Genomic DNA, 14361 nt, shown 5'->3' with positions numbered 1-14361 from the left:
CCTATTCAGAACTATTTATTTGTTTCCCTATTTTCCCATGCAGGATGGTCTAACTCCTCTACATTGCGGAGCGAGGAGCGGCCACGCAGCGGTGGTAGAAATCTTACTGGACCGAGGCGCTCCCATCCTCTCCAAGACCAAGGTAGCTACTCGCCATTAGAACAGTCTTCCACTTATTCACTGCCATTGACAGCCATGGATGCCAAATATGCATTGTCAGTATGAACTTTTCATCAAAGTCCATATCGTTGAATAAATTAGCTCTCTTCCAGTCACATAGCAGAGGTTTTGTCGTGGCACTGTCCCCACGGCATCCACGCGAGCCGAACGCAACGCGTCCGTCCGCTTTGACCAGGCGGGACCGGCAATGTAATCGCGTAGACATTGTTGTAATGCCCTGGTTATAACAATGCTTCTGCAGTCTCCCAACAGTCTTTGAACCAGGCATTTCCGCTAACTGATTTTGTTTTTTTTCCATCTCTCTGTGTCCGTCTACGTTGTCTTTTCTTTCTATCTTTCTATCCATTCCCCCACGCCGCTTCAGAACGGCCTGTCGCCGCTCCACATGGCCACGCAGGGGGATCACCTGAACTGCGTTCAGCTCTTGCTGCAGCACGACGTACCCGTGGACGACGTCACCAACGACTACCTGACGGCGTTGCACGTGGCGGCCCACTGCGGACACTACAAGGTGGCCAAGCTCATCGTGGATAAGAAGGCCAACCCCAATGCCAAGGCCCTGGTAGGAGGAGGAGTTTCATATGATCTTGTATATGGGTTAAAAAAAACTCAGTACTTTTAGTGTTAAATATTCGAATTCAATCAAAATGAAAATTTATTTCTTCTTCCGATTTGTCGCAAGATAACCACAACAAGTCTTAACTATTGTTTTCCAATAACACTGACACAAGAAAGGAATTGACATTTTAATATGCTGCATCTTAGGCCATATAATGATTCAGCACATACCATAAAGAGAATCATAAAACATTGCAAGATGAATCATAAGGGCGCAGCCGATAGGAAAATTCCTCATTACCATCACATTCCATTTCCATCTGCTTTCGTAAGCAGTCACAGCTGTTTTCCTAGAGTGGAAACCACCCCCCCACGCTGAAGATTTTTCATTTCTCCGCAGAATGGTTTCACGCCGCTTCACATCGCCTGCAAAAAGAACAGAATTAAAGTGATGGAGCTGCTGCTCAAGCACGGAGCGTCCATACAGGCCGTAACTGAGGTACTCTTCTAAAGCTTTACCAAACATCACAAAATCAGAGAAACTGGCAAATCAGTGTTTGGCGCATCTAACGTGAAGTTCCCCCGACATTTCTCCGCAGTCTGGCCTAACGCCGATCCACGTTGCAGCCTTCATGGGCCACGAAAACATCGTCCACGCCCTCACGCACCACGGAGCTTCACCCAACACGACCAATGTGGTGAGAGAATGAATCAAATTGAAACCCTCACACTTATTTAGGGTGACACTCACCATCTTCGCCATTTCCAGAGGGGCGAGACAGCCCTGCACATGGCGGCCAGGGCGGGCCAGGCCGACGTGGTTCGATACCTTCTCAAGAACGGAGCTAATGTGGAGACCAAGTCAAAGGTGTGGCCTTACGCTCGCCGTCATATTTCTTGTAGGAGACGGAATTCAAATATGTTTGGCCTTCTAGGATGACCAGACGGCGTTACACATCTCCAGTCGGCTGGGGAAGGTGGACATCGTGCAACAGCTGCTGCAGTGCGGCGCCTCGGCCAACGCGGCCACCACCTCTGGCTACACCCCGTTACACCTGGCGGCCCGAGAAGGTCACCAAGACGTGGCCACCATGTTGCTGGAGAACGGAGCTTCGCTATCCTCCTCCACTAAGGTGGCCTTTCTTTCTCTCTTGTTCAATTCCAACCCTGGTCTTTTCCCAAATGAATAATAACATTGAAGGAGGTCATAACGAGCTGTGAAGGACACACGGTTAATAGATACGCTTCCATCGTATCTGTGCTACGTTGATCGAGGTGGGAGGGGCTCTTTTGGTGAAGGTGACCCTTTTTTAGTAGAATAGATTAATGGAGGGTGAACCACTTGGTGTGCACACATGCAATTACACACTCTACATCTTTAGGGACATCACTCCAGTCAGCTGTTCTCGGGGAAATTATGTCACCCTGAAATTGACCCAATTGCATTGTTCCTAAGGTTTATACTACAGTTTATTCACATAAGATAAGAATTTATATATTGTACAAGCCTAAATTAGTGTTTAAGTTAAGTCATGTGCTTCCCCTGTGATGGATATATACATTAAATTTATTTTAACTGGCAGGAATGGAATTGGATGGCTTGGAAACAAATATAAGAAGAAAGACATTGCTGCTTTAATCATTGAGTCACACAAATTGAAAGCATAATGATCTTTTTCCAACAGAAAGGCTTCAGTCCGCTTCACGTGGCCGCTAAATATGGCAAGATGGAAGTGGCAAGTCTCCTCTTGCAGAAGAGAGCTTCACCTGACGCTGCGGGCAAGGTGAGTAATTCATTATTCCTTTGGCAAGAGTAGTTTGCTTAAAATATGGTCATACTTGAATGTCAAAGTGACCTCCATGATGCTTTTGTATTGAGAAGATGTGTGTTTTAAAGTGGTAGAGATGCTGAGGATGGTACCTTCCAAAATCAACTAAAATATACAAAGTTTTACTGATATTTTGTGAAAAAAACAGACACTAGATAAATAAAATTTGAAGGAGAGAAAACTGCATTTTTTTCAAGGGTACTTCACTGATAATTTTTTTAAAATATCTTCAATATGGTGCTCTTTAAATGCATGATTTTGTTATTTTTGTTGATGTATTTCTTGGTCATCCATCTCTCTTCTGCTTACTGTTCTTATTTCTTCTTCTTTGGATTTCAACATTTGCATTGACTGTTTTGGTGCGTCATTTGTTTGCACGTCTTTCCGACTTCTAACTTGCCGATCGATGTGTTGCATGCGTATGTTTGTCCGTGTGGGCTTTCAGAGTGGGCTAACTCCACTGCATGTAGCCGCTCACTACGATAATCAGAGGGTTGCCCTGCTGCTGCTGGATCAGGGAGCTTCCCCACATGCCGCCGCCAAGGTACACCCAACACAACATTGTGCTGTCTTTCCAAATCACATCCAAGCTTCCATTTTTTTTTCTCCCATTCCCACAAAAAAGTTCCTTTGGTGATGGTGATGTGTCGTCAATATATTCTCGCTTACTACTTCTCTTCTGTATCTTTATCTGCATCCAACTCTAATTTAATTTGATTTTTCTTTATTTAAAAAAATCTCTTTGGATATAGGACAGTTTTTAATGAAAAATGGACAAAATGCTTCAAAAATCTAACTAAATTAATGACACCAAGTAGTTAACCTGGCCAATTGCAAGCATATAAATAAAAGTGAACCAGAATGGGTGTTTATTTCAATGTGAACGAATGGAAATATTTATGGTGCAAAATCTTTCTTTTCATTAGAATGGCTACACGCCGCTGCACATTGCCGCTAAAAAGAACCAAATGGACATTGGCACCACGCTACTAGAGTACGGCGCCGACACCAACGCCGTCACGCGTCAGGGCATCAGCCCAATCCACCTGGCGGCGCAGGAGGGCAGTGTGGACCTGGTGTCGCTGTTGCTGGCCAAGAGCGCAGATGTTAACATTGGCAACAAGGTAGTACTCTATGAGCCATAGTTTGCCCATATCTGGGCTAGTGTCAAGTGATCGGTTCTAGGACATTTGTAGTTTTTGTGAATTTATGTTTGTCTCGCTCATCTGTACTCAGACCGGACTTACGCCACTCCACCTCGCGGCTCAGGAAGACAAACTCGGTGTTGCAGAAGTCCTTCTCAACCACGGCGCCGACATCAACGCGCAGACAAAGGTATCCAAAAATCCATATTTGTGTCCTATTGTGAACACCCAAAATATTAAACTCACAAGCTGAAGGTTATGTTACACACTTTTGTGTGTGTGTGCATTGATGCTGACAGGACAGTTTACAGTAAAGAAGTGATTCACTAATGCGTAGTCGACATGCAATAGAAGGAAGTCTTTGTTGCATTTTCAAAATAAAATGCATCCTTTGAATAGATGTTTGATGTCATTTTTGAGTGGAGGGTGTTTGGATTTCTTCCAGATGGACTACACGTCGCTGCATGTGGCTTGTCACTATGGTAACGTGAAGATGGCCAACTTTCTGCTGCAGAATCATGCCAACGTCAATGGCACAACTAAGGTGGAGAATTTTTTTTATATTTTTTTTATGCACTTTATGCACAGTAAATAATTGCAATGTTGGTGAACTCCCCATTTGTCTGTTTTCCCATCCCGGGCCTTCCAGAATGGTTACACGCCTCTTCACCAAGCAGCTCAACAGGGCCACACGCACATCATCAACCTCCTCCTCCAGCACGGCGCCTCGGCCAACGAGCTCACGCCGGTCAGTTAAAGCGTGAAAGCCCTTTTATTTTCTGCGTCCGGCCAACATTGTGTTCTTCACTTCCTTCCTCTCTTTCTCTCTCGGATCAGAATGGGAACACGGCGCTAGCCATTGCCCGTCGCCTGGGTTACATCTCTGTGGTGGACAGCCTGAGACCCGCGACGGACGAAAACCTCAATACGGGGGTGAGAAATGTCCAAAACTTTCAATGTAGTCTTTACTTTATGCACAGTAAATAATTTTAACCTCATTGATTTATTAAAACCAGTACTTTAACATTTTGATTATTATATGACACTATGCACTACTTATTTGTACTACTTATAATACTACATCACTACTTAAATTGCTACTTATTAGTACTACTATATTGCTACTTATTATTACTACTATATTGCTACTTATTAGTACTACTATATTGCTACGCAATAGTACTACTATATTGCTACTTATTAGTACTACTATATTGCTACTTATTAGTACTACTATATTGCTGCTTATTAGTACTACTATATTGCTACTTATTAGTACTACTATATTGCTACGCAATAGTACTACTATATTGCTACGCAATAGTACTACTATATTGCTTCTTATTAGTACTACTATATTGCTACTTATATTACTACCACTACTACTATGTTGCCATTTATATTACTACTACTATGTCAATACTTAAATTACTACTACTGCTACTATATTACTTCTTATATTACTACTTATTAGTATTTGCAAACAAGTATTGATAAAAAAATTTACTACGCTATAATCAAATAACATTTTTTTGTTAAATGGCAGTTATTTTCTAGATTTTTAAAGGGAATATTAATATTTCTCATAGTTTTTGCTTTAAAATATTTACCAAGGGATTACATCTTTAATTCAAAAAGCATTTTGTCTGACTTATTGAAATAACAACAAATTAAAAGATGCTGTCCAGCTCACTTTCCCTTGTGTGACACGTTCAAGTTCAGGCAGGAGAAGTAAGACGAGTAGTAGCATGATTGCGGGTAGCGTGGCGGCCACTCACACCGCCGCACGTGTACCACCGGGAGAGCTTAAAGTGGAGCTTAGCTTTTCCCCTGAAATAACTCTTAACTCAACTCCATCTGTTGTGACATAACTTCATGATCAAGGTTGAATCCTTGCATTATCATGGCATTTATTTGGAATAATTCAGAATAGCCTAAAGAAAAAAATATGAGTAATATATGATTTGACTAAATTTGACATTTACTTTCACTCTGCTCCTCAATCTAATCATTATCGTCTTTTTTTTGATAGAATGCGGCAGAAAAACACAAAATCAACATCCCAGAAACTATGAACGAATTCCTGGACATGTCCGATGATGAAGGTGAGCTCGCAATCTCTTTTCTATGGCCTATTTGCATCTTTTTTTTCCACCGCATGATTGTGTTGTTGTAGCGATTGTGCCATGTGATAAATCAATACATGAGCATGTGTATGCATTCATATGACAGTTTGGGCCAATATGCCTGAAACTCTCCAGGAGGAGTCCATGTCAGATGACAGTGAAGGTATTGATTTAGTGCTCTAACGGTTTTGGGTTTGGCTTTGGTGTGTGGAGTGACCTTTTTTGAAACTTGACTTTGTCAGCTCAACTTTGATTTTTGGCAGTCATGGACAATGGCATTGGGAAACGTTACAATTCAAATATTTTTCAAAACGGCTCAGAAACTTCATCTTAAGAGTTTTTCTGAGTTTTAAGTTCAGTCCAAATTGGGTTTTTTCATGCTTTGTGTTGTAAATTGTCAAAGCTGGATGAACCATTGCTGCAGTTTCATAACCCAGTTAACACAAAACTGCAAATATATATAAAATACGATTAATTACATCAATTTACTACGAGGTGTGTCCTAATACTTTTGTCCATATGGCGTACTAATATTCTTCTTCCTCTGCAAACATGACATTTTGATGCTTGTTTTGCTTGATGCTAGCTGGGTTATTTGGGAGTTCTATTTCCCATAAAGCTCATTTCAGTAGTAGTAATTTTAACGCCAACTCAACATTTTACATGTTCCAAGTCTCAAAAGTTGCACAACTAGGCTCTCATGCAAAATTAGTAACATGCATACTTCCTTAAATTGCTTTACGCAAGCTTCTTTTTCTAATATCCCCAAAAACTTGAGGGCCCACTTTCTCCTTCTCAGTCCGTCAGAAAAGACACTGGTGGACAGCACGCCTCTTTAAACCCAACGAGATGAGCTTTCTTAAGGGAATTAACTCTGGACTTTGCGGACGTCACATGTCACGGGACTTTACGCATTCTCCTCTCCGTTCATGCAAGATAGCAAGTCCACTCCAGTGCGTGTCATTTTACATATAAAATGCCTCTTGGAAGCTAAATATAAAGAAACTTATGGCTACTTCGAACAAAGGTATGTCTCTGTAAAAATATCATAACTGTTTCTTTAAGTCAAAAGGCAGAATATCATTCAGGAAGGATTATATTTAAAAATCGTCTTGGTGGCTAAAAATAGAACAAAAATGAAGTGAAGACTGTCAAAATAATCCAACATTTTTCGGTTTAATTGTGAAAAATCGAGCCGGAAGCGCTTTGAGGGAGGTTTTTGTGGGACTGGAGCGCAGTTGGAGTGCGGCACAGGCAAGGGCGAGAGGGGAGGGGCTGCGGTGAAGGAGCGCAGCGTTTGAGGGGCTGCACGCCGCCGCCGTCGTCGTCGCCACCGCCGCACACACACACAACCTCCTTCCAGGCATGAGGGAGAAATCCAAGCACGCTAGCCGCGCCTCCCGCTTTGTGGAGCGGCGTGTCATCGTCCACCGGTCCGCCGATCGAGGTGCGCTGCTCCTTCACTTTTCCCCATCTTTCTCTCCTCCTCGCCATCGGGGCTTTCGCCAACGCCGTCCGAAACCGAGGAGTAGACCGACTCAGGCTGAATCTATCATTATGGATTGTTATTATTTGTATATTTTCATTTTTTTTCTGTCTAACGCTTGATTTGGCTGGCGTTATCATGCAGAAGGGAGAAAAGTTGCAGTAGGGAATGCAGTTGGATTCTGCTTTGGCGCAAAAAGCGTCCCAAGGCCTTCACTAAATTATTCACATTTTGAGTCGGCTTACCTGACACACTTTTTTTTTTTGTTTTTTAACATCCCTCCGGCAGGTGAGGATGCCATGACCTGCGATACCGACAAGTATTTGCGGCCTCAGGACCTGAAAGAGCTCGGGGATGACTCTCTCCCACAGGAGGGATACATGGGATTCAGCATCGGAGCCCGGTCGGCCAGGTAGGGGCATGTCACAATTATTTATAGGTAAAGATGCAAAAACTAGGGGAGAATTTACATTAGTCTACTACATCAGTGTTTAGGGTAGTTGCCAGATGTATGACACATGTACGCCACAATTGGCAAGTTGCCATATAATGATTGGAACTGATAAAATGATGCAGCATTTTTCCTGGCCTTGGTCAAAAACTTGCGCCAATTAGAGCAAGAAATGAACAGAATTGTTGGTAGTGCGGTACGTTTTTGAGACCTTAATCAATGGGAAGAGCTGCAGTGGCGTATTTGGGATTGGGATCAACTCGTGAGCAGAAGTTTTCTCTGTTCTGGAAAGTGATTGGATCTTTTAAGGTGCAATGTGAAATAGGTCAATTTGTGGTTATATGTGATATCCTAATAGGTAGGCATTTGGTACACATTGGCAATATAATGAGATTCAAGTTTGAATGTTCGTCATTGGGGTTTTTGTAGTCTCCATTGACTGAGAACTGCATTACATACATTTGCTATAATTCCATTTTACATCAGTGAAACTTGGCGTAATGTTTCAAAATATCATATTTCACATGTTTTAAGGAGATTGGCAAAAGCAAAAAACAAGTGTAGGAAATTCTAAGCATGACCAGGTTGAAAATGTCCTCATTACCTGTAATTTTTCCATTTTTTTTCTAATGCTGAATTCATTGATTGACTTTCTGTGTATGACTTTGACTTAAAACTCATATTTGGACTTCTGCAAAAGACAGAATCAACTTGATACTCTCCTGTCTTTTCTTTTCCCTGCTCCCCATCGCTTGCTTTAGCCCTAGAATCAGGTAAGACAAGAGTAGTGTTGTGCTAGTCCACTTGTGAAAGGTATCCCCCCCCCCCACCTCCTCTTGTCGTGTAACCCTCCCTTAAATTCACACTCCATAAACCAATGTATTGCTGACCTCATATTTTCCCACCTGCGCAACTCAGTACTTGTCAGTGGTCATTTTATTTCTGTGTTGCAGTGTTGTATCCACTTTATTTCCCCTCATGGTTTGTGATAGAAATAGTTTTGCAGCAATGCAGTCTTGTGCTGCATTCATACTTTTGTGCACTAATCCTATAACGTTGATGTGGCTTTTTTTTTACTTTTTTACGCGGCAACTTCCAGGGATCAAATGTCAGGGGAGATAATTATTATCTATCCATTTTTTTGCAGCAAAAAGTGTGCACATCTGGCAAAAATAGTCTTCTACGGGTTGAGTAATTGCTCCTATGCTTGTACCTGAGAATTTGAAAGGGATTTTCAATGATACCTGAGGAAATCATGTTCGGACCAATCGGTGATAAGTGGATTTTAAATGCCGTTTCACTGGACTTTCTATCCCTTAGCGGCTTAGAAACAGTGGAGCATGCCTTTTCCAATCTCATTAACTTTCTTCTCACCCTGTAGAGCCGGATTACTATTATCAAGGTGTCAAAATCGATGGCCTTTCTTTGCCCTTTTTTTTCCAATTATGACACCGAGTGTTGGGAAAGCCATCTGAGCAAAAGCAACATCATTCTGTAAGAGGAAAAGGAGTGAGGAGAGATGAAAGTGAAGCGACGTTCTGGATGCAGACTGAAAAGTTGGATGATAAACACCAGGGAAGCGATTAGAGAGGAAAGACCATCCTTTGAACGGATGTTGGCTTGGTAGACTTCCAACTGGGAATGGCCACCGGCTCCATTTAGGCGGCTGTGAGTTGCTCGGTAACGCCGTGGCGAATAAAAGACTGGTCTTTGTGCCCAAGTGTGCCCCCTGCTCAACATGCTGAGCTCTGCGCTTTGTTTTTTTCCCGACAGACCTTTGGCACAAATGGCCAGCTTAGTTGTTTGTCTCTTAGGACACAACCATTCGCACACACACTCAAATTTATGGACAGTTTAGAGCGTTCATCCTGACTAGCCTGCTTGTTTTTGGGTCCGGAGTACCCTTAGAAAAGCCACACAGGTAGGGGAGAAAACATAGAAACATAACACAAAAACAGTGCCGCCTTTTTAAATGTTTTTTTTTTTTAGAAAGTTGGCTTGCTTTTCCTCTTTTTCCTCTGCTAAACCAATCAGATTATTATTTTACCAGTAGTAGTAGTTGTAGGAGTAGTGGTTGTAGGAGTAGTGGTTGTAGGAGTAGTAGTTGTAGGAGTAGTGGTTGTAGGAGTAGTGGTTGTAGGAGTAGTGGTTGTAGGAGTAGTGGTTGTAGGAGTAGTGGTTGTAGGAGTAGTGGTTGTAGGAGTAGTGGTTGTAGGAGTAGTGGTTGTAGGAGTAGTGGTTGTAGGAGTAGTGGTTGTAGGAGTAGTGGTTGTAGGAGTAGTAGTTTTAGGAGGAGGAGTAGTTGTAGTAGTAGTTGTAGTGGTAATAGCTGTAGTAGTAGTTGTAGTGGTAATAGTTGTAGTAGTATTTGTAGTGGTAGTAGTTGTAGTAGTAGTTGTAGTGGTAATAGTTGTAGTAGTAGTTGTAGTGGTAATAGTTGTAGTAGTAGTTATAGTGGTAGTGTTTGCATTCCTCTGTTCTGCCTCCTTTTAATTTTCCTCTCTGGACACTTACCTAGTTGAAAAATGAATAATTTAGATTGAAAACATGTTCCCTGGAGGTTGCATGAAGTAACATATACTCCTGTTTTTTTGTCCTGTGTCATGTTCCCCTGTCGCCTGTCACTTGTTGTTGCCCCGCGGCGCTGGCTCGCGTGGTAACTTTTAGCCTCCGCTCCTTCAGTTCGGATAGGTCCAACACCCTCAACCGGAGCTCCTTTGCCCGGGACAGCATGATGATCGAGGAGATCCTGGCTCCCACCAAAGACACGGTACTTCACCAAATCCTTTATTATACTCAATACTATACTTATTTTCCGATATGTTAATTTTCCATTGGCTCAAACAGCCGCCACACACCATTTTCCTCTTGTTTTCTCATGGAAAATATCAACGCTCTGTCCACTGTCCTTATTTTGGTGGCCAGGAGCTAAACCAGAAACTGTTAAACACAGGCTATTATCAACAATAGCTTATAATAGTTGAACCGAGGCCTGAAACGGTACAAAGCTCAACATGATTTACTGCCTTTACAATAAAAGCCAGGACGTAAATGATTCCAATGACATGAGTTAAACTCCTTTTTGTTAGCAGATTCACTTCCATCCCTCATTCTGTTTGGTTGAGTTTTATTGATAACATTTCATCTTCACTGCAAACCCCAAACCATAAATTGTGATTATAAACTCCGACTGTTTCCTCTTCCTGAAGCTTCAGAGTGTGTGTAAAGACATTTCCTACCTGGTCGATCCACTAAATAAGGTATAAATAAATGTAAATGTATCTAATAATGTCATTATTTCCAGTTCTAGTGATGTCATTGACATTTCCCATTCTCATATCTTGGTCATACTAATTATGACTATGTGCAGATGCCCTTGTCTATTTTTAAAATCACTGTCCTAATTCAACTCCCAAAATGAAGAACAATATTCTACCTCAACCATCACATTACTGGCATCTTGCCTCTTTTGTGGGTAATCCTTGGATTTCTTTCCATTTCCAGCATTTAGCCGTGACCCGGGATTACAACTCAGAGTGTTTACGGCGCTACAGCTGGACCCCGGACACCGTAGACCACAGCCACAACATTGCATCCAGCCCCATCCACTCCGGGTAAGAAACCCACCTTATACTTTCCTAAACATCTCCTGTCTTTCCATTTCCAGCTGCCCACTAATCAACAGGGCCTTCAATCTTAATACACTAAAGTCCCTCACCTTCGTTCCTATGTGTGTCAATATTTAACCCCAAGAATAATATAACATCGTCTTGCATAATCCCCACAAAACAAGGCTTCCTTTCTAATGCGATCCTACGTCATCATTCAGCGAGTGTGTTCTGTTTTCCGTCCTGGCGAAGTGGCTAATGTTTGTGTTTTGTCACTATAGATCCCAACAGCAATTGTCAACCATGATACTAAAACTAGCTTTTGGGGCTTTGCCTCCCCTCCCTGTATTGTCCCCATGTGTTTATTTTACAGCTTCTCCTCCCCGCTCCCTCAGTATGACTCCAGGTGAAGACTGAGTTTACGTGACTCCCCCCTGTATACCCTCAGTGACGTCATTCATTCATTCATTCGCCATTGGCTTTCCCTACATTGCCTTTTTATCTCTTTTACTCCTTAATGTGTGCAAATGTCATCAGTTCAGTTTGCTGTTTCATTTGCATATCCTAGAGAAATTGTAGATGTGTCATCCTTCCGTTATTGATGTGCCATTTTTCTCCTACAGAGTAGATGAATAACCTTATACTGCATTTACACAAATAAAACACAACACTCGAAAGAAGAAGACACAGTCACCCCCCCCCCTTTCAGAGACATCTATTATTGTGAAAATCAATATTTTTATAGTGTAAGGAGAGCGAGAGTAGCGCCCGAAAAATTTGAATATTAAGTAATAGTTGTTTTATTTTGGCTATTTAACATACAGGTAAAATTAATGAACTTTTGACAGCCATTAGATGCAAATTGAAATATTTCAAGATGTAATCCCAATCAGATTACAACACATTATTGATCATCTTCTCACCATGAAAGGTTATAGTGTACTTGTTCATCCTCAAATTCAACTCCTATGACTTTTTGTGAGTAGTGTAGTAGTACTAGTATCCCCTTGAATTACATTAACCCTGTCGGTGAAACATCTGTGCAGGTTGTTAATATTGAATCACTGAGTGCTGCTTTAGAGGATCTGAAACGCTGGCTTGGATCTCAAACTTAACTGAAGTCCACCGTTTTGTTTTTTTTTTTGTTTCTTCTCAATTTGGGACCTTTCACTTGAGCCAGCTCTCGGAACTCAAAGCATCTTCCTTTGTCGTGTCTCTGACACTTTTATTTTTTTCTCTCTCTATTCCGTGCCGTGTTTGGGTGTCCAGCGATCACAGCATGGGGGTCGTCCCGCTCACTTTTTGTCCATAGCTTCTGTCCAACTTGACCCCCTCTGCTTCACCCTCTCACATCATTCCTCTTATTCTCCCTAAGGTTCCTTGTCAGCTTCATGGTGGACGCCCGCGGCGGATCCATGAGGGGCAGCCGCCATAATGGCATGAGGATCATCATCCCGCCCAGGAAGTGTACGGCACCCACGCGCATCACCTGTCGCCTGGCCAAGAGGCATAAACTGGCTTACCCCCCACCCATGGTGGAAGGCGAAGGCCTGGTCAGCAGACTCGTGGAGGTCGGCCCAGCCGGGGCGCAATTTCTTGGGTAGGTTTTGTCAATCTTACGCAGTTCGCCAACCTTAAAGAATGATGCTTTGGTAGTGTTTTTGGTAGTTGGGCCTCTACTGACTGACTGAACCCTTCCTTTTAGACCCGTAATTGTGGAGATTCCTCATTTTGGCTCAATGCGGGGAAGAGAGAGGGAACTGATTGTTTTGCGGAGTGACAATGGCGACACGTGGCGGGAGCACCAATTCGATTCCACTCCGGAGGAACTCGCGGAGCTGGTCATTGGGATGGATGAAGGTAAAGGAGACATTATGGATAACTTTGCATTAAAACTGTGTTGTATAAAAAAATCAATTGAATGTAATTAAAGCATGACTGTGCAAATTTGATGCTTCATTTTGTCTCCAGAGTTGGACAGCCCCGCCGAGCTGGAAAAGAAACGCATTTGCCGCATCGTGAGCGGAGACTTCCCTCAGTATTTCGCCGTGGTGTCCAGAATCAAGCAGGAGTCCAACCACATGGGTCCCGATGGCGGTGTCCTATGCAGCAGCACGGTTCCCATGGTCCAGGCTTCCTTCCCACAGGGAGCGCTGACCAAAAAGATTCGCGTTGGCCTGCAGGTTCAGACTAAATTCCTTTACATCTCCCTAATTCACAGGCAGCTAAAATGCACAGCGAGACAACATTCCTTTCTTTCTTTAGGCTCAGCCCATCCCCGACGAGATGGCGCGAGCGGTCCTGGGCAACAGGGCCACCTTTAGCCCCATCGTCACGGTGGAGCCCAGAAGGAGGAAGTTCCACAAGCCGATCACCATGACCATCCCTGTCCCCCCACGCCAGGCGGAAGGTCACCCGAGCGGCCGCAGGGGGGACGCCACGCCTTGTCTGCGTTTGCTCTGCAGCATTACAGGTACGAACGCCCTGATCGGAAACGTGATGAACGTGGCTAACATGGCGTTTTGTCCTTTGCCTCGCATAGGGGGAACATCTCCTGCCCAGTGGGAAGACATCACGGGGACGACGCCACTTTCCTTTGTGACCGATTGCGTCTCCTTTACCACAAATGTGTCGGCCAGGTGAGGGAGGCACCAATATATATGAAAAATATATACTTTAAGGCAGGGTTTTTGAAATGTGTGACCATTTCTGTCGTTATATCTGTCGCTGGTCAGGTTCTGGCTCGCAGACTGTCACCAGATTCCTGAGACGGTGGGTCTAGCGTCTCAGTTATACCGGGAGCTGATCTGCGTGCCGTACCTGGCCAAATTTGTGGTTTTTGCCAAAATGAACGACCCGGTGGAGGCGCGACTTCGCTGCTTTTGCATGACGGATGACAAAGTGGACAAAACACTCGAGCAGCAGGAGAACTTTGAGGAGGCAGCCCGAAGTAAAGACATTGAGGTGGGTTTGCAAGC

The 14361-nt window shown here is 43.2% G+C and overlaps 1 protein-coding gene across 8 annotated transcripts in view; it reads left to right on the top strand.

Moving 5' to 3' along the window:
* The window catches only part of LOC144205416 (ankyrin-3-like), a 54201-nt gene that overhangs the window by 21695 nt on the left and 18145 nt on the right, over positions 1–14361 (top strand). For 7 of the 8 annotated variants that reach the window (XR_013328083.1, XM_077729781.1, XM_077729780.1 and 4 more), the window contains exons 1-6: positions 12764–12983; positions 13089–13243; positions 13355–13566; positions 13649–13856; positions 13926–14022; positions 14119–14347. Coding sequence is in view for 7 of the 8 variants with exons in the window: in XM_077729781.1 (XP_077585907.1) it covers positions 12775–12983; positions 13089–13243; positions 13355–13566; positions 13649–13856; positions 13926–14022; positions 14119–14347 (1110 nt within the window). In the remaining variant the exon portion in view is untranslated. Of the gene's footprint in view, positions 1–43; positions 143–544; positions 743–1138; positions 1238–1337; positions 1437–1507; positions 1607–1673; positions 1872–2423; positions 2523–3012; positions 3112–3493; positions 3692–3803; positions 3903–4157; positions 4257–4361; positions 4461–4549; positions 4646–5744; positions 5818–7612; positions 7737–10442; positions 10546–10990; positions 11036–11279; positions 11390–12758; positions 12984–13088; positions 13244–13354; positions 13567–13648; positions 13857–13925; positions 14023–14118; positions 14348–14361 lie in introns of those variants that run through there. The other variant, XM_077729782.1, reaches the window with a different exon arrangement.

Source organism: Stigmatopora nigra, chromosome 12 (genome assembly GCF_051989575.1).
Source record: "Stigmatopora nigra isolate UIUO_SnigA chromosome 12, RoL_Snig_1.1, whole genome shotgun sequence".
NCBI lineage: Eukaryota > Metazoa > Chordata > Actinopteri > Syngnathiformes > Syngnathidae > Stigmatopora > Stigmatopora nigra.
This window is presented reverse-complemented; position numbering and strand designations above follow the sequence as displayed.